Source organism: Cannabis sativa, unplaced genomic scaffold (assembly GCF_029168945.1).
Source record: "Cannabis sativa cultivar Pink pepper isolate KNU-18-1 unplaced genomic scaffold, ASM2916894v1 Contig3, whole genome shotgun sequence".
Taxonomy (NCBI): Eukaryota; Viridiplantae; Streptophyta; class Magnoliopsida; order Rosales; family Cannabaceae; genus Cannabis; species Cannabis sativa.
This window is the reverse complement of record NW_026870039.1, coordinates 735792-756935: the sequence shown is the minus strand read 5'-3', so window position 1 is coordinate 756935 and position 21144 is coordinate 735792. Positions and strand designations below refer to the sequence as shown.

The 21144-nt window shown below is 35.1% G+C and overlaps 2 protein-coding genes, 1 long non-coding RNA gene and 1 pseudogene across 4 annotated transcripts; 3 read left to right on the top strand and 1 right to left on the bottom strand.

The window, feature by feature from the left end:
• Nucleotides 1-923: 923 nt before the first annotated feature.
• LOC133033291 (pectinesterase-like) lies at nucleotides 924-3280 on the top strand (annotated as a pseudogene).
• Nucleotides 3281-4677: 1397 nt separating this feature from the next.
• LOC115713003 (peptide chain release factor 1, mitochondrial) lies at nucleotides 4678-8688 on the top strand. Of its 2 annotated transcripts, none has more exons than XM_061108003.1 (11): nucleotides 4678-4897; nucleotides 4968-5089; nucleotides 5175-5457; nucleotides 5603-5651; nucleotides 5743-5821; nucleotides 5930-6004; nucleotides 6076-6153; nucleotides 6282-6440; nucleotides 6661-6756; nucleotides 6850-7059; nucleotides 7168-8688. In XM_061108003.1, the coding sequence occupies exons 1-10, from the start codon at nucleotides 4771-4773 to the stop codon at nucleotides 7042-7044; spliced, it is 1263 nt and encodes a 420-aa protein (XP_060963986.1). In that variant the 5' UTR covers nucleotides 4678-4770; the 3' UTR covers nucleotides 7045-7059; nucleotides 7168-8688. The 2 variants fall into 2 exon arrangements, with proteins under 2 accessions (XP_060963986.1, XP_030497366.1); XM_030641506.2 differs by having other exon boundaries at nucleotides 4679-4897; nucleotides 4983-5089.
• LOC115713090 (protein RADIALIS-like 2) lies at nucleotides 7174-11214 on the top strand. Its single transcript, XM_030641594.2, has 3 exons — nucleotides 7174-7232; nucleotides 10563-10812; nucleotides 11053-11214. Exons 1-3 carry the CDS (start codon nucleotides 7190-7192, stop codon nucleotides 11141-11143), a joined length of 384 nt encoding a protein of 127 aa, XP_030497454.2. The 5' UTR covers nucleotides 7174-7189; the 3' UTR covers nucleotides 11144-11214.
• Nucleotides 9497-10675, bottom strand: LOC133033292 (uncharacterized). The gene is made up of 2 exons (XR_009685565.1): nucleotides 10538-10675; nucleotides 9497-10451 (listed from the first exon to the last, which is right to left on the bottom strand). It is a non-coding gene; the product is annotated as an uncharacterized LOC133033292 (long non-coding RNA).
• Nucleotides 11215-21144: the final 9930 nt, after the last annotated feature.

Genomic DNA, 21144 nt, shown 5'->3' with positions numbered 1-21144 from the left:
GAAAAATTTATGTTGTTTTTTTCATTTTATAACCCGTATTTATAATATCTATATATTATTACGTGTACATCCTTAATATATATATATAGCAACATTTCTTTTAATAATTTTATATTTAATGATTATGTAATGTTTATTATAATAAAAATGAAAAGAGAAATATGTAACGTACATATTATTATTTTGTTTTTTGATAAAAGAAAACTTCATTAAACTAGAAAATCAAAAACAACCAGTCAATTAGGAGCCAAAAAAGGCATAACTTCTTTAACTGAAAAAAAAAAAAAACAAATGCAAAAAAGTATTAGTAGACTTCCAAGTAATGTACACATTATTATCTCTATAAATATACACTTATAAATGTATATTATATATGATATTTTGTTATTTTTATTTTTTATTTGGTAATTAGATAATAAAATTAATTAATTAGAAGTTAATATTATGAATAATATTAATATTAATTATATATTTATAAAATAAATATACATCAAAAAATAAAATAAATTAATATATAGGTTCAATTATTATTATGATTTATGAGACTCGGGGTTATATTCTCAAATTAAAATTATAAATAATAATAAATAGGCAAGACAACACCTAAATTTAGGTACAAAGTTGAATGATATCCATCCCTGTTATCCAGTGTAAGTTTATCCAAATGTTTACCTTCTTAATTTTTGTATCTATAATACATATTAATCCTAATTGTATATATGTAGACATACTATTTCAAAGCAAGACTTAATTAAGTTGCTTAAATATCGGCTTACCAAAAAAATATAAGGACATATAATATTATTTGGTGGAAGAGTCAAATCAGATCTGGAATAATTCAGTTATATTATATATAGCCTTGCTATTTTAAGATAACTCAATTTTTATATATATATAAGAACATTCATTTGCAAGCAAATATATTCAAACAGTAATAAATTAATAAAGTACTCCTTTACAAAGAGAGGAAGGGTGAATATATCCCTCCTCTCTTTCTAGCATTAGCACTAATTTTATCTTTTGCTCTCTCTCTGGTCTCTCTCCGACCATCTCGTATATACGTACTTGGTAAATTTAATAATTTTTACGAGTTTTTGATTTCTTTCGATAAGAGGTCGGAGAGAGATACATATATTTATATATAGGTTTTTCTATTTATTTTCATGGCACTGGGGAAAGTAGTTGTGTCAGCACTATCTATTGTATTGGTAGTGGGAGTTGCCCTAGCTGTAGTCGCCATAGTAAACGTTCAAAATCAAAAAAAGGAGGAAGTTGGTGATGGCAATAGCATCTCCTCGCAAACAAAGACATTGGAATTGATTTGCTCTGCTACCAACTACAAGAACTCTTGCGTGGATAGCCTTAAACCTGTCGCCACTAATTCCAGCGCTGAGTTCAAGGATTATCTCAAGGCTGCCATGTTAGCCACCATGGACCAAGTTAGCAAGTCCTTGAACTTGACTAGTTCTTTGTTGGTCGAGGCCAACAGCACCAACAATCCAAAATTGAAGATGTCCCTTGAGGACTGTAACGATTTGTTGAGCTTCGCTGTTGATCAACTTCAAGCCTCATTCTCCATGGTTGGTGAAAGTGCAACACATACCCTCAAAGAACGCTCAGCCGAGCTTAAGAGTTGGTTGAGCTCTGTCATCACCTATGCTGAGACATGCATCGATGGAGTACCAGAGCCCAAAGTTCAAAATCACATGAAAGACACTTTACGAAATGCATCTGCTCTCACCGACAACGCCTTAGCCATTGTTTACGGGTCATGTTCGATATTCTTGATGCCTTTGGCTTGAAAATCGATGTGAAACCCCTTAACAGTCGTCGTCTTTTGTCCAATAATGATGGTTTTCCAACCTGGGTTTCTGCTTCAGATAGGAAGCTTTTACAAGCAAGCACCGAGAAAATCGTACCTCAAGCTGTTGTGGCAAAGGATGGTAGCGGTCAATTTAAGACAATAGCTGCTGCTTTGGCTGCCTACCCTAAATCTGGTCTCACAGGAAAATATATCATTCACGTCAAGGCTGGAGTGTATGACGAGTACATCACAGTGGATAAGAGCATGCCTAACGTGTTCATGTATGGAGATGGTCCAAAAGCCACCGTTGTCACTGGGAGCAAAAGTTTTGCCAAAGGGTCAACTACCTTACGATCAGCCTCCTTTGGTAAGTAATAATATGATATATTGATATGCATAAATTTTAATATCTGAAGCAATGAAGCTTGATTGTTCAAATAAAAAAAAAAAAACATTGACGTTTTATACTTTAAATGTAACACCACTTAAAGTGACATCCAAGTTAACAATTTTCTTAAATTATCATTCTTACATGCATATTCCTTACAGCTGTGGAAGCATCAGGATTCATTTGTAAGGACATGGGATTTGAGAACACGGCAGGACCAGAGGGACACCAAGCAGTGGCACTTAGAGTAATGGGAGAGATGGCATTGTTCCATAACTGCCAAATGGATGGCTACCAAGACACATTGTATGTGCTCTCTGGTCGCCAATTCTACAGCCAGTGTGTCATTTCAGGAACAGTTGATTTCATTTTTGGAGATAGCCCTTGTGTTATCCAAAACTCGCAACTCATATTGAGACGACCCTTGGATGGTCAAGCTAATGCTGTCACAGCTCAAGGGAGGAAAGAGCAACATCAACCTTCTGGCATCGTGCTCCACAACTGTAGTATTGTTCCAGAGGAGAAGTTGATTCCTGATAAGTTAACCATAAAATCCTACTTGGGCAGGCCATGGAGAGAGTTCTCGAGGACTGTAGTTATTGAGAGCACCATTAGTGACGCTATTGCTCCTGCTGGATGGTCAGCTTGGGAAGGGACATTTGGGCTAGACACATTATACTACGCTGAATACGGGAATACTGGACCAGGTGCCAAGACAGACCAAAGAGTTAAATGGAAGGGCTTCCATGTGATAACTAAGAATGAAGCTGCGCAATTCACACCTGGCCCATTTTTAGATGCAGATAAGTGGATCAAGAGCACTGGAGTCCCTTTCCAGGCTGCCTTGATTCACTAATTCATTGCTTCATTTTGGTTGAGATTTTTTTTTATTATTAATTTTTTTATATGTATAGAGTAGAGAGAGACATTAATATTTATCTGATTTATTTTTTTATAAATTTTATGGGAAAATAAAAATTGAGATGAGATAACTATTCCATTGTATAAATTACAATGTATACACGTGGGGCTAAAAAATCTTGATTTGGTTCATGCAATGCATTTTCATTTTTTTTTCCTTTTTTAAATAACTAAGCTCTCTTATATTATTTAAAAACATTTTAGAAATATCTAATGTTTTGAGTTTATTTTGATTTAAAATAGAAAGGATTTTTACCCTAAATTAATTTTTTTTGTAAAACATTCATTCTGAATTATGAAAATAATTACAAATGTACCCCTTTAGTTGCATTTTATTTATTTTTTTTAAGACAGATTATTAATATGACCACGAGCGTTATAATTATAATACAAAGACTTATTTAACAAACTTAAACTAGTTGGAAATAAGTATAATAATATTAAATATTTAAACGTTAACTCTAATAATACAGACACATGCAATCTCAGATTTTACCGTCAAAGTACTATTTATGCAAAAATAAATTCACATAGGTTCTTAAATTACAGTAGATTAACCCTGAATTAGTCTTACATTAAAAAGAATATCTAGAAAAATAAATTTAATGCAACCAAAAAGAAAAATTTACAATTATTTCCAAAGTTTGAAGGGAAAATTTACAAAAAATAATTCGAAAGAAAAAAATCCTACAAGTGTCATAATCAACGAGTAAAAATTCTATGTATTCTTTAAAAGAGTTATCCGCGAGGAGTGCGGTGATGCTAGTACTACTGGCTCGTCTGGGATAAGCGCTTGGAGCCTCGAGCACATTAGGGTTGGAGCAGTTCTCCCCCTGAGAGAGTACTACAAAGAATTTTGTAATTATCTTGGAATTGCCCCTTTCAACTGATTCAAAGTCCTTACAGAATTCTTGCAAGTTTAAATGTTCTGTATCACATCCTAGGATGGGAGTGTCCCACTCCCCTAGAGTTAGTTTATTTTTACTCTGTCAAAGTCGTTCCTGCGAGGAAGAGATGTTCAGGGGGCGTTTATTATCTCGGTACCCACACAAATGATCGAAGGATCATTGTGAGACTGCCAAACAAGACCGAGTTCAAGAATGAGTTCTTTTGGACTACGGGTCTTTCCCCCATCAACACAACAACATTTCGCTCAAAAACTTGGTTTTGAGTTCTATGACTTTAAGGTCGCTTACTTATTACTTTATCGCGTTAACAGTAGTTTCCAGAAGACCAATCCCCACCGCTGAAATGGTTGAATGCCGTAAAATCTTACTAGGTCTTCCCTTTGGTTTGCGATCAGCTAATTTCTTATTAAACGAGGCAAATCTGAGGACAGTTGGCCTTCTTGGCTCGGACGAGTTCACTTGTGACTGTAAAGTTCTAAAGTACTCTTTGTGGGAGAAGATCCCAGTTCCAGCTGATGAAGAGAGTCAAGATTATGTGGTAATTTTATAATTAGTTAGCAATTTTTTATAATACTTATTAAAATAAAATAAATTAAATTTAATATTAAATTACACAAATAATAATATTAGAAATATGACCATTCCGTTGGTCATTCTTGGTTGTTTAAGCAAAAAAATAAATAAATAAATTGTTTGGTATTCTGCGATTGTGAGTCGGCTCGTCAGTGGCGACTCACGAGGTTCAAAGAATGAGAAGGAATCATCAACTTCTGCTTCAGCTCAAATGCCTGCGCTTCGGCAACGGGAGCTTCTCTACCACTGTCAAGAGAACACCGGCAGTATCAATGGCTACACTTAATTATTCATCGTCAACCGGTGCGTCGCCTTCTCATTTAGTTTTTTTTTTTATTTCTTTGTACAATTTTTATGGATCATGGATTCTCAGTGATTTGCATATCAGAATCCCAAGCTGAGGCTCACATATCGCCCAATCTAATTAGGATCATGGAACAGAGGTTTTCGGCCATTGAATACCGAACTGCTTTTCTTCAAAAGGCTGTGAACCAGGTAGGTCAAGCCACCACCCCACTCATCTCCTATCCTATTCAATTTAATTTGTAGTTATTCTGAGTTTGTTTTACTGAAAAGACAGCCAGAAGCTTCCCCAACTGAGTTTGCTAGAGCTAATAAGGAGCTTCGCAAGCTCAGACCTTGTATGGACCTCATTTCTCACTTAAGGTCCAAGCAGAAGGAGATTTGTAGTTTGAGGTCACTCATTTCTGAATCTTCTGATGATAAAGAAATGCTTACTGTGGCCAATGATGAACTGAATCAGGCCTTGGAAGAAGAGAAAACACTTCACAATTTATTGTTGAAGTTACTCCTTCCTAAAGATGATGCTGATGAGAGGGACTGCATTTTGGAGGTCAGAGCAGGTACGTAATTTGCTAAACAAAAAATAACAATTTGAAAGCTTGAAAATAACAAAATAAACTCGTTGATTTTACTCTAAGTGTTTCATGGCTAAGTGTCATTCTCTTAGTTTGATTCTCTATTATAAAAAATGATCAATTTTTACAGGCACTGGTGGGGACGAGGCCTCTTTGTTTGCCATGGACATTTTCAAAATGTATGTTAAAGCACTGCCTTTTTAGCTTTTGTATACTATTTCATTTAATAATGATTTCAAATTTTGAAACTTTCTCAATTTGTTTCATCAGGTACGAGAGATTCTCGCAGAAGAAAGGTTGGAAGTTTGAAGTGGTAGATGTTACAGAATCAGATCTTAAAGGTTATAAGGTCTGACCCTGAATTCTATTTCTGTTCTAAATGGTTGGTTTATTGAAATCAAAATTTTGCTGTCATAATTTCATTTGTGAAAGGTCTGTAATTGTTACTTATCATCAGGAAGCTAGTGCGGCTATCTCAGGGGCTGATGTCTATGGGAAACTTAAATTTGAGAGTGGAATTCACAGGGTACAGGTATCATCTCGCCTCTCTTCGCTCCAAATTTATGAGTTCTATTTTGAAATACTCATATTTCCTTTTCACAGCGAGTTCCTGTAACCGAGAAGTCTGGACGTGTTCACACAAGTGCTGTTTCTGTTGCTATACTACCTCAGGCTGATGAAGTACTAAACTTTTGGCCATTACTATTTCAATAATTCTTCTCTTCACCATATGCACTCGAAGTGTGACTATTTGATAATTTTATCATTATTTTTCGTTATATTTAGTGTGCGTACCTTGGGACTTGCAGGTAGATGTGCAGCTGAAGAATGAAGATTTGAAAATTGATACATACAGGTCTGGTGGTGCAGGTGGACAGCACGCTAATACCACTAACAGTGCTGTTAGGATAACTCATATTCCATCCGGTTTGACTGTGAACATACAAGATGAACGGTCCCAACACATGGTAGATCATTCTGAACTTTGCAACTGGTTTTATTTTCTTCATACGTTTATACAGAATCTTATATTCAATACCAAACCACACCATCCACACTAAGATTTACACATTATGTCTCTGCACCTCTTCAAAATCCTACAATTGTTTATCACTATGCCTAGTGGCTCCTTAACTCCACTTTCTAACTGGTATGTTTTCCTAATATAATGTAATGTTCTCTTTATAGAACAAGGCCAAGGCTCTCAAGGTTCTATGTGCGAAGCTATATGAAATAGAGAGGTCTAGAGTTCATAGCAATAGGTCAAAACTTCGGTCAGAACAGGTAACAAACAACAGAGACTAAAGTTGATAAAAAAACTTGGTTAAATCTTGCTTCTGATTTTGGTGATTGTTGTACACTCATCACTTTAAGCAGATTGGTACTGGGGACAGATCCGAACGAATCCGAACATACAACTTTCCTCAAGGGCGAGTCACTGATCACCGTGTCAGCATAACTTGTCATGCAATAGATGATGTAATGCAGGGGGATGATCTGGATATCTTTATTGATGCTCTACTATTGCAGCAGGAAATGGATGCAATTGCCCATTTCAGCTCTTCCCAGTGAAGCTATTATACCCAGGTTGCCCGCTAAGAGTAGTTAATACACATCTACTAAGTTTATCAATCTTTGGCATCATAATTTGTATGATATACTCATTGGTACATTTTTTTATTATCTTCTCTAAAGGTAAGTAGCCGCATCATTATACATGTTGTGGAAGAGAGACGACGTTCTACATGGTGTATGGACAGGTGCAGTAGCGTTTTACCCAATTTTGTTTGCTGAATAATAATGATCCATTACTGTTGGCTTTCATTGAAATTTAGGTCCTATTCTTGTAGCTTCTTTGCTTGATGCTAAACTTACCTTTATTAAGAATATCGGTCTTTCTCATGTCTTGTCCCAGAATGAAAATGGGTTAGAAATGTCTTTTACAGGGAGTCTGGTTTCAGGTTAGAATATTGTGTACCAGGCTATTAGTAAACACCTTTTTTTTTTTCATTATTGGTGGATTCTAATAATGAATTTCTATACTAATCAAGTTTAGTGTTAAAAAAAAGTAAGTGGAGAGGAATGTTAGCCTTCTGCTAGTTGAATGAAAAACTAAAAGACATTTAGAAACGATCTTTACTTCTTCTTAGCAAGTCGTATGAAGAATAATTATCTTCATTCCTTATCAAAAAAAGTGTTACTTTTGTGCTCCACATGAACAAGTGGATGATAACATCATGACTAATTATCTTCCGATAAAATAAACAAATAGCAACATAGTAATAATCAAGATTAGTTGTTTATTATTATAGCAAGCTAACTCCTAAGTCCTAAGGTAGGGACAGAAATAGCTTCTTTTGTTAGCTTCAATGCCAGCCTTTTGGATTACTTCAAATTCAAATTAAAAACGTTTGAAGGCGTGAAGTTTGAAGCAGAAAATTCCATAATCGGTTGATCTGTTGGAACTTTTTCATAGAGTTAATGAATTTTTAACAAAATGATAGTGTTTTAGTGTTTTTGACATGAGTGGATATGAGTTTTTGTTTATAAGGGTATATATAAAATGTAATTTTGACACTTGGGATAGGGCTCTAAGGGGTACTTAGTTTTGTGCGAATGGGTGTGGATATATACTTGACCCACCACGAGCCGGTTGGTGTGGTGTGACACTTTGTTTTTTGAAAAAAATTTAATATATTATTTTTATTTAATTAATCAAAACAGTTTTTAAACATGTTTAAATTAATTGGTAAAACGATTTTTCATTTTTAAAAATGTATAACTTTTTTCACTCACTTTATTCAACTGTCTTGCATGGTATTTTGGGAGGACATTTTTCTTCCAATAAGACTATTGGAGCCTATTAATCAACACCCTTGGGGACCCATGCTCTGGATGACAAAGCAGTAAGGACTTTCCATCAACAAATTTGGTCAGGCCAACAACCAAACAAACCAAGTAGTACTCATTATGGAATTGATCAACAACATTGCCAAAGTTTATGGGAGCGTATCTATATTTGGCGGAGTAGGTGAACATACCCGTGAAGGAAATTATCTTTACATGGAAATGAAAGAATTTGGCGTAATTAATGAACAAAATATTACCGAATTGAAAGTGGCTCTAGTCTATGGCCAGATGAATGAACCACAATCACTAGTATAGTTTCTTATCTATGATTTTTCTATTTAGATATACTAAAGCCATCTTACTCAACGTCTTTCTTCCCATTACTACCTCTGTGCATTCCTTATATAATGCATCAAAACATTACGGGTGAGGACATAATGCATCAAAACCTTCCCTACCACTTGGGATAGGGCCCCATAGGGTACCCAATTTTGTGCAAATGGGTGAGGACTCACACTTACCCATTGCACGCACGACGCGCATTGTCCGACTAGGTCAGTTGGTGTGGTGTGATACTTTACTTTTTGGATAAAATTTAATTATTATTTTTATTTAATTAATTTCAACAGTTTTTAAACATGTTTAAATTAATTGGTAAAATGAGACGTGTTCTTATTTTCGGCATCGTTCTCACGATCTCACTCAACGCCTTTCTTCTTGTTATGACCTTTTGTGCATTTCCTATATAATGCATCAAAACTAATAGGAGAAACACATCTTTTTCATAGAAAAATCATTTACTGTTTATTATTTACGATTACATTATATAAGTAGTCCGAGCAGTAATTTTTGGGTGTGGTGTTTCGACGGTTTTCTATCGTGCAGTAGAGCTCCTATACAGTGGTATTTCGATTGGGCTGTTTTATTTAGGGACGACTAAAATTTTTCCATTGTTTGCACTTTGCACATTCTTGGGCAGTGTTGCAAGCGTCTTAAGGAGAGCAACCTAGTGTGCGAATCAATCCCAAAAATTTCATTCGATAATATCATTCCTATTTTATTATAACACTATCCAAGGGCAGTAACCAGAAGAAAATCAGTGGCATTGCATTGCGTGAGGATATGAGTATTAGTAATAGTATAAATCATATATAAAATGTGTGATGACTAGCCAAAAGTGAAATTGTGTAAATCTTATAGAGTCCAGTCGTGTCTGGACTGAAGGGGACATATAAACTTATCTAAACAAAAAATCGATCAACATAACCGCAGTCTATACCACCCTATTAAAAAAAGATGAAGTAGGGTCTTATTAATTTTGACCCGCCACCATAACATAGTAAATATTTAAATTTATATTATTTCATTTTCTAAAATAGACAAATAATTGTTAATTTTGGTTTTACCTACCCATTTGTGGCCCTTCTTTCATTGATATCATATCTCCTTTTCCACCCCTTTCACCTAATCAAAGTCATTAAAAATAATCATATCCTTAAGTGTGTATTACGTGGGCTTCCCAAGTCTCTTTCTATTTTTGCAAACATGAAACGTAAGTGATTATGATATTTTATTATTATTTGTTGAATAATTATGGATCAAAATGGTTAGGTCCCTTTCCATTATTGGTTGGTTAAAAGAAATGACAATCTAATCCCATGGTTTAAGTAACATAACAGTACACGATTCATAAAATATGATATCTCTTAGCCTCCTCTCCCAAAAACAAAAATAATAATAAAATAATAATCATATCATATCATATCATGTCTATTCATGCCGTAGACTTTGGTTATTAACACTAGTTGGAATCCAATGACAGAATTGGGGTATTTTATAACTTGAAAAAGAGAGAGATCCTCGGTGTTGCAAGAAATGGTAAATGAAGAGTCTCTTATTATCTTACTGTTTTGGTAAATAGTTTCCTGTTTTGGCCAAAACAAATGGAGATTGTAGTTTACTAGATTTAAATTATGCTGTCTATTTATATTTTATATATATATTTTGAAACGTGTTGTTTATAAGTGTAGCCAAATGTTAGTCTGCCCATAACAGATACCACCTGACTCTTGAGTTGTCTCCGAAAAAACCAACTGAGAATCTGCCGAAGAGAATCAAACAAAGCCCACCTGAAAAGATTCTTGTATTGACTTAGCCTGCAATGGAATTCGGATCCTAGATCCGAGTGTTCATGAATATTTGTCATTATTCTTACTTGGATTTTCTCTCAATTATGGAAGATATACCAAAGGGTTGTTGGAGTTGGGAGGAGAACAAGTTGTTTGAGCTGGCTCTGGCCGTCGTTGACGAACAACACCCGCGTCGCTGGGAACTAGTGGCTGCCATGATTGGAGGGCAGAAGAGCGCACAGGAGGTGCTCAACCATTATGTTATCCTTTTGGAGGATGTGCAGGTCATTGATTCTGGTAAATTGGATCACAAACTCAATACTCACTGCCCTCCTCTCTGCTGGACTGACCAAAATAACAAGTAACCATTTCTTTATTTGCTTGCTTTGACTATGCATATTGGTTAGTTTACATTGACTTGGTTTCTTATGGAAAACAGAGAAAACAAATATTAAAATAGGTTTCTTATGACCTCTTCATGTTTAGGAAGGATGTGAAAATAGTATAAAAGCAAAAACTAACATGTCAAAGACTTGTGATGTTGACTTTGTTCATCCAAATTTTGAAATCTGATTCTCATGAAATGTGATTTTACTTGCAGAATTCTGCTTCATTTGAATTGGAATAATCTGCTTTATCGATCTAGTATATCCAGAGAAGAAGCATATATTGATGATTCTCAGCCAAAATAACGAATATCAATTAGAACGACGGATCATTATGTAATGAAGAAGCGAAATTCGAATATAGATTAGCCTTTGTCTATCCCTCTCTCATGGTTTTCTTATACTATCATTCTTTGCATTTCAATGGCTAATTTGGCTTATAGTGAATATCCCCTTTGTGAAGAACTCTACGTATCTAGTATATACTAACAAACAAATGCATCTAAGCAAAACAACAACAACAATAATAATAATAACATGCATATAAAAGATTGAAAGACAGCTATCATTATAAAAAGAACAAAAACAATGAGAAAATGAAAGAGAAGGGGGAAGGGGGCACAGGGTGAGCCAGGGAAGAGGCAGTGCATGAGTAGAGCCACAACAGGTTTCACTTTCTGTCGAAAGCTCCATCCATGCTCTGTCTGTTCCCTGTCTTGTTCTGTTTCACATCCCCTCTTTTCATCTTAATTACATTATATATTAATAAGTAAAAACTTGTGCATTTACCTCACCATTTTTTGACACACCATATCATTTGTGCTGCACCTTAAATCTAAACAAAGATTGCAATCCAAAATTGTCCTGTGGTGGTGATTTGTGGATTAGAAGAGTCTTAATGTTGTGTTTTTATAATAATGCACTTGAGAAGAGAGCCCAAAAGAAGGCCCAAAGAGAAGAATTGTACGTTTGTGTACTAGCATTCTCTTCTATCCACATCCCAATTATGACTTAAAGCTCCTTGTGTAAAGAGTACTAGTACTACACTACTACCGCTCTCTTTTGCGTACTACTAAATTGCGAAATGCAAAAGCAAAACCACAGCTCATGACACCATAATCAAACCAAAAATATGTACTACACAAACTCTTGGTAGTACTATTTCATTCTTGGTTTTGTGGTACAAGTACAACGACTCCTTAATAGTTCTATTTCAACACAACACCACCACCATCGCAATCCTAATTTAATGAAGAAATTTCAATCTTTTATTTAGTTTTTAATTATTATTATTTTTTTTTAAAAAAGATGACTTTTCTGCTTTCACCAATTAGATGGAGTCTTATGGGAAATAATGCATTATAATATCTAATTTATTAACTGTATGGGAAATTTAAGAAGAAGAATCAAGCCGATGGTAGGTAGAAAAAGGGAATAGAGGAAAACTGATAGGGAATGGGATTATTCCCTTTGTGTCCTCTGCCTTCCTGTCAAATAGAGCCGTTAGAGAGTGGTCGCAACTCTAATATTCTATTCTGATGTCAGAATTTGTTAGAATATTTTGTATATATTTCAGTATGTAATCATTAGTGTATTATTGTATTTTCTAAAATGTACCATTTACTAATATATAATATAATCAGCCAGTCACAAATTTTTTTGAGTTGAACTTTTACAGTTCTCTCTGTATCTCTCTACTACATTTTCTCTGTTACATTTTTCTTGTTTTCAAACTTGGTATCAGAGCCAAATGGACGTGTGGCTTTGCAATGGCTGATAACACCCAAAACCTTGCTCACAGCACTCAAGCCTCCATTGGTAACAATGGTGTCGAAGGCTAATCTTCAACTGCTGCCCCAAGTCGGATCATACAGACTCAAAGACTCCAAATATACTCATACCTTAGGTAGGAAGTACCTTAACCAAATCTTTTGTTTCAAAACTTGATTGGAATAACTACTCTCTATGAAAAATTATAGTTTCGTTCGTGGTCACCGTCTAGATGGATATCTCACTGGTTGAAGAGCTAAACCAGATGAGTTTATACCCACTAAGACAGATGCAGGAGTTCAAACTCTCATAGTGAATCTAGCTTTTGAGGCTTGGATAGTACACGACCAACTGCTACTGGGTGTATGGATTAATGTCTAAAGGCATTGCAACATAGGCTATGGGGTGTGATTCCTCTGCTACATTATGGACTGCTCTTGAAAATCTGTTTGGATCTCATTCCAAGGCAAAAATGGATGAGTGTCGTACCAAAATCCAAACTGTTCGAAAATGGAGCATGACTATGGTTGATTATCTCAAACAAAAAAACCAATGAGTAAATGTTCTAGCATTGGCTGGAGACCCTTATCCAGAAAAACTTCTTGTCTCTAATGCTCTTTCTAGCTTGGATATTGAATATTTACCTATTGTACTAATGATAGAAGCTCGTCCCTAAACCTCTTAGCAAGAATTGCCGGATATACTACTAAGTTTTGATAGCAAAGTCAAAAGATTAAGTGTTATTTAAGGCACAAACAAGATTGCAGCTGCTAACTCCTCACCATCTCCATCTGCAAATCTTGCCACAACTCAACCATTTGGTTTTCAAGGTGGAAGAGGACCTAACCATAACCACAATGGATCTGAAAATCGTGGTAATTAAAGAGGTGGTGGACAAGATGGAAATAAAGGCAAAGGTCGTGGAGATTGCAGTGGAGCAAACTCGAAGCCAACATGTCAAGATTATGGCCGTTATGGTCATTCATCTGTTTATTATTACAATAGGTATGATGAGACTTTTATAGGGTCTCCACCTCAAGGTTTTGGATCTCAAAACTCAAACAAGAGTGCACAAGGAGCTGCTGCTTTTGTTGCTACACCAGACATGGTAAATGATGCAGCATGGTATGCCGATAGTGGAGCAACAAATCATGTCACATCTGATGCTGGAAATATGATACAGAAGTCTGAGTATCGTGGTAAGGAAATCTTATTATTGGAAATGGTAATAAAATTCCTATACATCCTGTGGGAAGCAATACTTTATGTTCTGCTAACAGTAAACTTTTGCTCAGCGATGTGTTACATGCTCCAAAAATAACCAAAGATTTGATCAGTATATCCAAACTGACCCGAGACAATAATGTCTCTGTTGAATTTTTTCCTTCTTATTGTGTTGTGAAGGACGTGACAACCAGGAGGGCTCTTCTTCAAGGGAGACTTAAGGAAGGTTTGTACTAGTTGGAAAGTCACAAGAGAAGTCAATTACACCATCACAATTTCCCACAGTCTGTTGAAAGTTTTTTATTTTCTAGATTAGTGTCAAAATCAAAGGAGAGACAGCCTGTTGCTGATCCTCCCCCGTCCTCAATTAAAGATAAGTGGCATAGGAGACTTGGTCACCCGTCTAGTAGAGTCTTACAAAATGTGTTGAGTCATATTGATGTAAAGACTTCTATGAATGAGAAAGAATCCTTTTGTGAAGCTTGTCAGTTTGGAAAATCACATGCATTACCTTATTCTTTGAGTAACAGTAGAGCACAACACCCACTTGATCTCATCCACACAGATGTGTGGGGACCCGCACCTGTGATGTCTAACACAAATTTTCAATTTTATATCCACTTTGTCGATGATTATAGTAGATTTACATGGATCTATCCCTTGAAAACTAAGGCTGAAGTTGTTAATGCTTTCACTCAATTCAAAGTCATTGTAGAAAATCAGTTTGATAGGAAAATCAAAGCTCTTAGAACTGATTGGGGTGGGGGGGAATTTCAGGCTTTTTCAAAGTGTGTCATTAAAAAGGGCATAGATTTTCAACACTCTTGCCCACACTCCTCTCCTCAAAATGAAAAAGCTGAAAGAAAACATCGACACATAGTTGAAATGGGATTAACTTTGTTAGCCCAAGCCTCCATGCCTCTAAGGTTTTGGTGGGATGCTCTCCAAAATGCAGTATATCTCATAAATTGATTTCCCACCATTGTCCTTAAAAACCAGCGCTTGTTTAAAGTTCTTTATTCTAAGAAACTAGATTACAAGTGTTTTAGAGTTTTTGGTACAACATGCTATCCATGTATTTGACCTTATAAATGTCATAAATTTCAGTACCATTCTAAGAAACCAGATTATAAATGTCTTAGAGTTTTTGGTACAACATGCTATCCTTGTATTTGACCTTATCAAGGTCATAAATTTCAGTACCATTCTGTGAAGTGCATCAACTTAGGCTATAGTGACTCACACAAGGGATATAAGTGCCTGAGTACCACAGACAGATTATATATCTCCAGAAATGTGATTTTTAATGAAAATGATTTTTCATGTAAAACTGGTTTCTTTAACACTCATAAACCAGAACAAGAAATCTTAGTCAGTGTTCCTTCTTGGTCAGTCTTTTTTTCTTTAAATCAACAACAAGATCACTTAAATGACACACAAAATAATGTCACGTGAAGAACTCAAGACAAACCAACTGGTTATGAACATCAAGATCAATCACTTGAAGAAAGCTCATCCAATCAACATCTAGTATTTAACTCTGAACCTGATTTTTCTCATCATAGCTTGTCTAATGCTCCTAAATTTGAACAGAATGAGGCTACCAAGCCTGGTTCTCACACCAGCAGCCGTGTAATAGAAACACAACAAGACAGAGAAGTAATATTAGCTCCTACTAATCTTATGATGACAAGAGCAAAATATGGTATCTTTAAACCAAAAGCTTATGTGGGAAAGGAAAATTGGTGTGATGATAGTGAAGAGCCCATCACAGCTGAAGAAGCACTTAAACACAAAGGATGGTCAAGAGCCGTGGATAATGAAATGATAGCCTTGAAGAAAAATGGCACTTGAGTTCTTGTTCAAAGACAAGCTTGGATGAACATCATTGGAAATAAATGGGTGTATAAGGTTAAGAGAAATTTAAATGGGAGTGTTGAAAGACCGAAAGCACAACTAGTTGCAAAGGGCTTTAATCAAAGACCTAGAATTGACTTTGTTGAGACATTTAGTCATGTGATTAAGCCATCTACAGTCAGAATTATTCTCACCATAGATGTCACAAAGGGTTGGGGCATACGATAGTTAATGTGAATTGTTAGCCCAAGATATGTTTCCAAGAGGGGGGGGGGGGTGAATTGGAAATTTAAACTAATTTCGGAAAATTAAAACTTTTAACACAAAATTATGCAATTAGTCAATTAATCAAGTAAACGCAAGTAGTATGGCAAGCAATATATCAAGATAAATAATTAAGCTTGTAAAGTAAAGAGTTTAAGAATTAGAAAATGCAAACTCTCGATTTTTACAAGGTTCGGTAGAGCTATGCCACCTACGTCCTTGGTCTTCAAAGCTATGGACCTAGCTTTGAGTTCCAATATCGAGCCAAGTTAACGGGCTTGACTAACCCTTACAACCGGGAAATTTTCACCAAGGTATTTCCAAACCTCTTACAATAGTTTCGCACCCCCGAGGACTATTAACCTCTTTCTCGGATTGTTAAAGTGCCAATCTCACTATTACCGGGTTATTTACAAAACCGGTGCCAACCTCACCTCAATCACAATATGGAAATGTGTTTGATATACAAGCTAAAATCATTCTAGAAATATGATGATACAATGGAAACCTAGAGTGAAAAGCAAGCACACTTAAGATGAAAAAAATCAAATTTTGGCTCAAAGTGTGTGAAAAGTATTGGTTTGGATTTTAAACTTAGAAGCTCCTTAATCTCACTTAGATAGGTTAGATATATGTAATAAATGCTCAACCAACTTATTTTTTGAAAGAAAAATCGAGTTTATATAGTGTTTGATAAAAAACTAGCCGTTTATAGCCGTTAGCACGTTTCCCGAGGTGAGGTCAGCCATGAACCGGAAGTCCGGATGGGAACCGGAATTCCGGATTGATTACAACCGGAATTCCGGATGACTGACCAGAGGCAAAAGTGCCATTTTTCGGGACTTAAATGCGCATATTTTCTTACTCGATTATCCGATTTCAGAAATTCCAACTTTGTTCTCTTAGTTAAACAAAATGTAATTTAGAAATTCAATCAAAAAAAATTTTGAACTATCGTGTGAGAAAACTTGTAGCACAAGTTAGTGAATGGGCCAAAATTCAAATTTATAAAAACTTAGTGTGCTATGCAAATCACTTTAACAAGACTAAAGTAGATTTATACCATTTAATTTTGAGTAGTCTTGATGTAGATGAGCCTCCTAGCTTGATTTGCATGTTTTTGATCCCAAGTTGACTTTTCCCGAGAGTTGACATTGACTTTGACTTTGACTTTGACTTTCGAGTTGACTTTTTGACTTTGGGCTTTTGAAGACCTCTTTTGAATAGGGTCTTGAGTTGTTGATCCATTGATGAATCTTTTGCTCTTGATATGCTTGTTGAATCTATTTAGTGTTGCTTTCAAAAGTTTGGTAAAAATACCAAAATATTTATTTTCTCTTTTAAATTTGCTACAAAATCAATAAATCATTAGTAACAAATAATAATCAAATATTTGTTAATCATCAAAACAAAGAGATCGAAAAGTTTGAGTTAACAATCTCCCCCTTTTTGATGATATCAAATATTTGATTATTTTGAAAGGGAAAGAAAAATTTAAGTAAAGTAAGTTGGATTAGCTCCCCCTTAATGTGTGCAAGAGAAAAAATTTACTTTTTAATTTTACCTTGCATGAATTTGTAAACTCCCCCTCAATTTTTACTTATGATAAATAGATTAGATACCAAAAAAAATTTTGAGGAGATGCCAAAAATTAATCAATAGTTGTTCTCTCCCTTTTGATTCATCAAAAAGGGTGGCAAGGAATTCACAAAATATAAAAGAAAAGAGAAAAAAAAATAATAAAAATAAAAACAAAGCAACAATCCAATGCATTAAAAAAATAACATCCAAAATAACATTCAACACGACAAAAAAAAAAAATAAATAAAACAAAGAAAAAGACCAACTAACACAAAGTCAAGAGGCATGAAGCCTTTGCACACAACCAAAAAAAAAAAATAAAATAAAAAGAAACTAAATATGCCAAAAAAAAAAATTATGCAAGAACTAGTTTGGTGGGGGGCCAAAGCGATCCATGTATGCCCTCCATTGTGCCATCTCCTCTTGCACATTTGCAAACCCATGAACCATGTCACTCCTCATGGTGTTGATGTCATTGTTGAGGTTGGTGAGTTGTGAGTTGAGATCATTCCTCAAGGTTGAATTGGGGAAAAGTAGGCATGGGAGGAGCTTGAGGAGGCATCTCTTCTTCTTCTTCTTCTTCTTCACTTTCACTTGCGGGCAAATTAATTTCCTCATCATCACTCTCCAAATCAATTTGCATTCTTTGCCCTCTCTTTGGTGTGAACACCCATTCATTGTTAAGGAATTTGTAACCCATAGCCTTGAAAGTTTTGGATCCTAGAATGTCACTAGAGGTAGGATCATTTTTCTTTTCATGTAGGGTAGGAATTCCTAAGAGAGGAAAAAGGTAGCTAAGAAGAAAACCAAAAGGAAGTGCCTTAATCATATTAGGCTTGTCTACATCAATTATGAATTTTAAAATAAGATAGCCTAGGTTGATGGGTGTAGTTTTGGCTATGATGAGATGCATGAGTAATTGATCAATGAAATTGATCTCATCTTGGTGGCCTCTTCTAGGAGCAAGATTTGCAACAATAAATTTGTGGAGAATTTTAGCCTCTAAAGTGAGTTGGTGTCTTTTTGGTCTCATAATAAAAGGGCCATCACCACAAATATTCCTAGAACACTCATCAAATTTAAAAATGGCATCATTTTTTAGAGAAAGTTTGGGTTCAAGTAATATGCCACTATTTGGTGCTCCTAACATGTCATTGAGAGATGCTACATTGAGTTCAAAAGCTACTCCTCTAAGGGTTCCTCTAACACCTAAAGGTTCTAAGGTAGGTTTAATGCAAGCATAAAAACCTTGGACTAGCCTAGGATACAATGGAGTATTAATTTGAATAAAAGATGTCCATCCTAGGGTATCAAAATGATGACTAAAATCAACACAATCAAGGCTAGGGAGATCACAAATTTTACCTTTGAGAATCTTCCTAGAAGAGAAATCATTGACAAACTTGTTGTGATCTTCATCATTGAAGAAGAGAGTGGGCTCTTGCCTTGCTTTTGCCCTTATTTCCCTTTGTTGAATTGCACTAGCCATTCTCTTGGGAGCTCTTGATGAGGAAGCCATTGAAGAACACACTTCTCTTTTTTTTTTTAATTATTGGAAGATGAAAGTGAGGAATTGAAAGAGAGAATTTTAGAGAAAAAGAGAGGAGTGGCTGCTGTATTAGGGTTGAAAAAACTGAATGGGGAAGGAAAAATTCGGTGGTAGGGTTTAAAAAGGGAAAAAATCGCATTAAAAAGACAAAAAAGCCCCTTTTGCTGGTCCTGCGCCATCCGGAATTCCGGATGGTACAACCGAAATTCCGGTTGGTGCAGCAGACTACAAAAAAAAATCCCTAAAAACGTGCTAAAAAATACAATTTTGACCCAAATGACCCCAAACCAATTCTAATACCTTTAATATGATAAAACAAAATTGCTCAAACAAGAAAATCTGAAAAATAATGAAAAATGACGATTTACGGTAAGTTTTTCGAAAATTGCCAAGAGAACTAGAACCGTACCAAAAATAAGTTTTATGCAACGAAATTGAAAAATTCTTTTTCCAGTAGTTTTATAAAATAAAATGTGAGGTGTACAAACTTACGGAATCGAAAAATGTTGAAAAATGAGAGAGTTTGGCGAAAAACACTCTTTTAGGCCTAAAAATCTAAAAATTCAACAAGTGAGGTACCAAAAATTTGTTTCATGCATATTTCAATCAAGATAAACCTATAGGCATACTAAATACATTCAATTTCACATATTCAAGCATATAGACACATAAGAAAATCAAATATGCAAAAATTCACATGTTCACTTGTTTAAAGACAAGTCCAAAGTTCACCAAAAATCCACATTATGACCTATAATCTTGAGTTTTCAACAAGTATGGTTCATATAGGTCAAGTATCAATAAACTTTCTCATATATGCATATAAATCTCATTAATATCATATTTGGAACAATTATGCATAAATAAGTAAGTAAAGAGATATGAAATTTTTATAGCTAACCAACCTTATATTTCAATTAAGTTGGTCATGCCTAGCTCTCTTCTAATGAAACTAAATCTCTCATCACTAAGAGGCTTGGTGAATATATCCGCTAATTGGAATTCGGTGCTTACAAAGTCTAGCATAATATCACCTCTTTGGATATGATCTCTAAGGAAGTGGTGCCTTATGTCAATATGCTTGGCTCTAGAATGCAATATTGGATTCTTAGAGAGGTTAATGGCACTAGTGTTATCACACTTTATGGGTGTACATTCAAAATCAATATCAAAATCCTTAAGAGTTTGTTTCATCCAAAGTATTTGTGCACAACAACTACCCGCGGCTATATATTCGGCTTCGGTTGTGGATAGAGCTACCGAGTTTTGTTTCTTGCTAAACCACGACACTAAGGAATTTCCTAGAAAGTGACAAGTTCCACTAGTACTTTTTCTATTCGTCTTACAACCGGCAAAGTCGGCATCCGAGTAGCTAACTATTTCAAAGTTTGAGTTCTTGGGGTACCAAAGTCCTAGATTCATTGTGCCTATCAAGTATCTAAATATTCTTTTAACGGCACTCAAGTGGGATTCTTTAGGACAAGATTGGTACCTAGCACAAAGACCAACACTAAACAAAATATCCGGTCTACTAGCGGTTAAATATAATAAAGAGCCAATCATACCTCGATACTTGGTGATGTCTACATTTTTACCGCTTTCATCTTTGTCCATCTTTATGGATGTGCTCATGGGTGTATTCATGGACTTTGCATTTGCCAAGTCAAACTTTTGAAGAAGATCCTTAATGTACTTAGTTTGACCTATGAATATGCCATCCTTTTGTTGCTTGATTTGAAGTCTAAGAAAAAAGTTGAGTTCTCCCATCATGCTCATCTCAAACTCACTATGCATACACTTAGAAAATTCTTCACAAAGAGCATCATTAGTAGCACCAAAAATAATATCATCAACATAAATTTGTACTATAATAATGTCTTTGGATTTTATTTTTATAAAAAGTGTATTATCCGCTTTACCCATTGAAAAACCATTTGAAATAAGAAAAGTGCTTAATCTTTCATACCAAGCTCTAGGAGCTTGCTTTAAACCTTATAAAGCCTTTTTCAATTTGTAAACATGGTTAGGGTATTTATGATTTTGAAAACCGGGTGGTTGAGAG

Excerpts from the sequence above, each read along its gene's own strand:
- LOC115713090 (XM_030641594.2), top strand. The coding sequence starts at position 7,190 with ATGTTGTGGAAGAGAGACGACGTTCTACATGGTGTATGGACAG. Across the intron at positions 7,233-10,562 it reads TCTACATGGTGTATGGACAG|ATATACCAAAGGGTTGTTGG; the intron begins GTGCAGTAGCGT and ends CAATTATGGAAG. Across the intron at positions 10,813-11,052 it reads TGGACTGACCAAAATAACAA|AATTCTGCTTCATTTGAATT; the intron begins GTAACCATTTCT and ends TTTTACTTGCAG.
- LOC115713003 (XM_061108003.1), top strand. The coding sequence starts at position 4,771 with ATGAGAAGGAATCATCAACTTCTGCTTCAGCTCAAATGCCTGCGCTTC. Across the intron at positions 5,822-5,929 it reads CAGATCTTAAAGGTTATAAG|GAAGCTAGTGCGGCTATCTC; the intron begins GTCTGACCCTGA and ends ACTTATCATCAG. Across the intron at positions 6,441-6,660 it reads ATGAACGGTCCCAACACATG|AACAAGGCCAAGGCTCTCAA; the intron begins GTAGATCATTCT and ends TTCTCTTTATAG.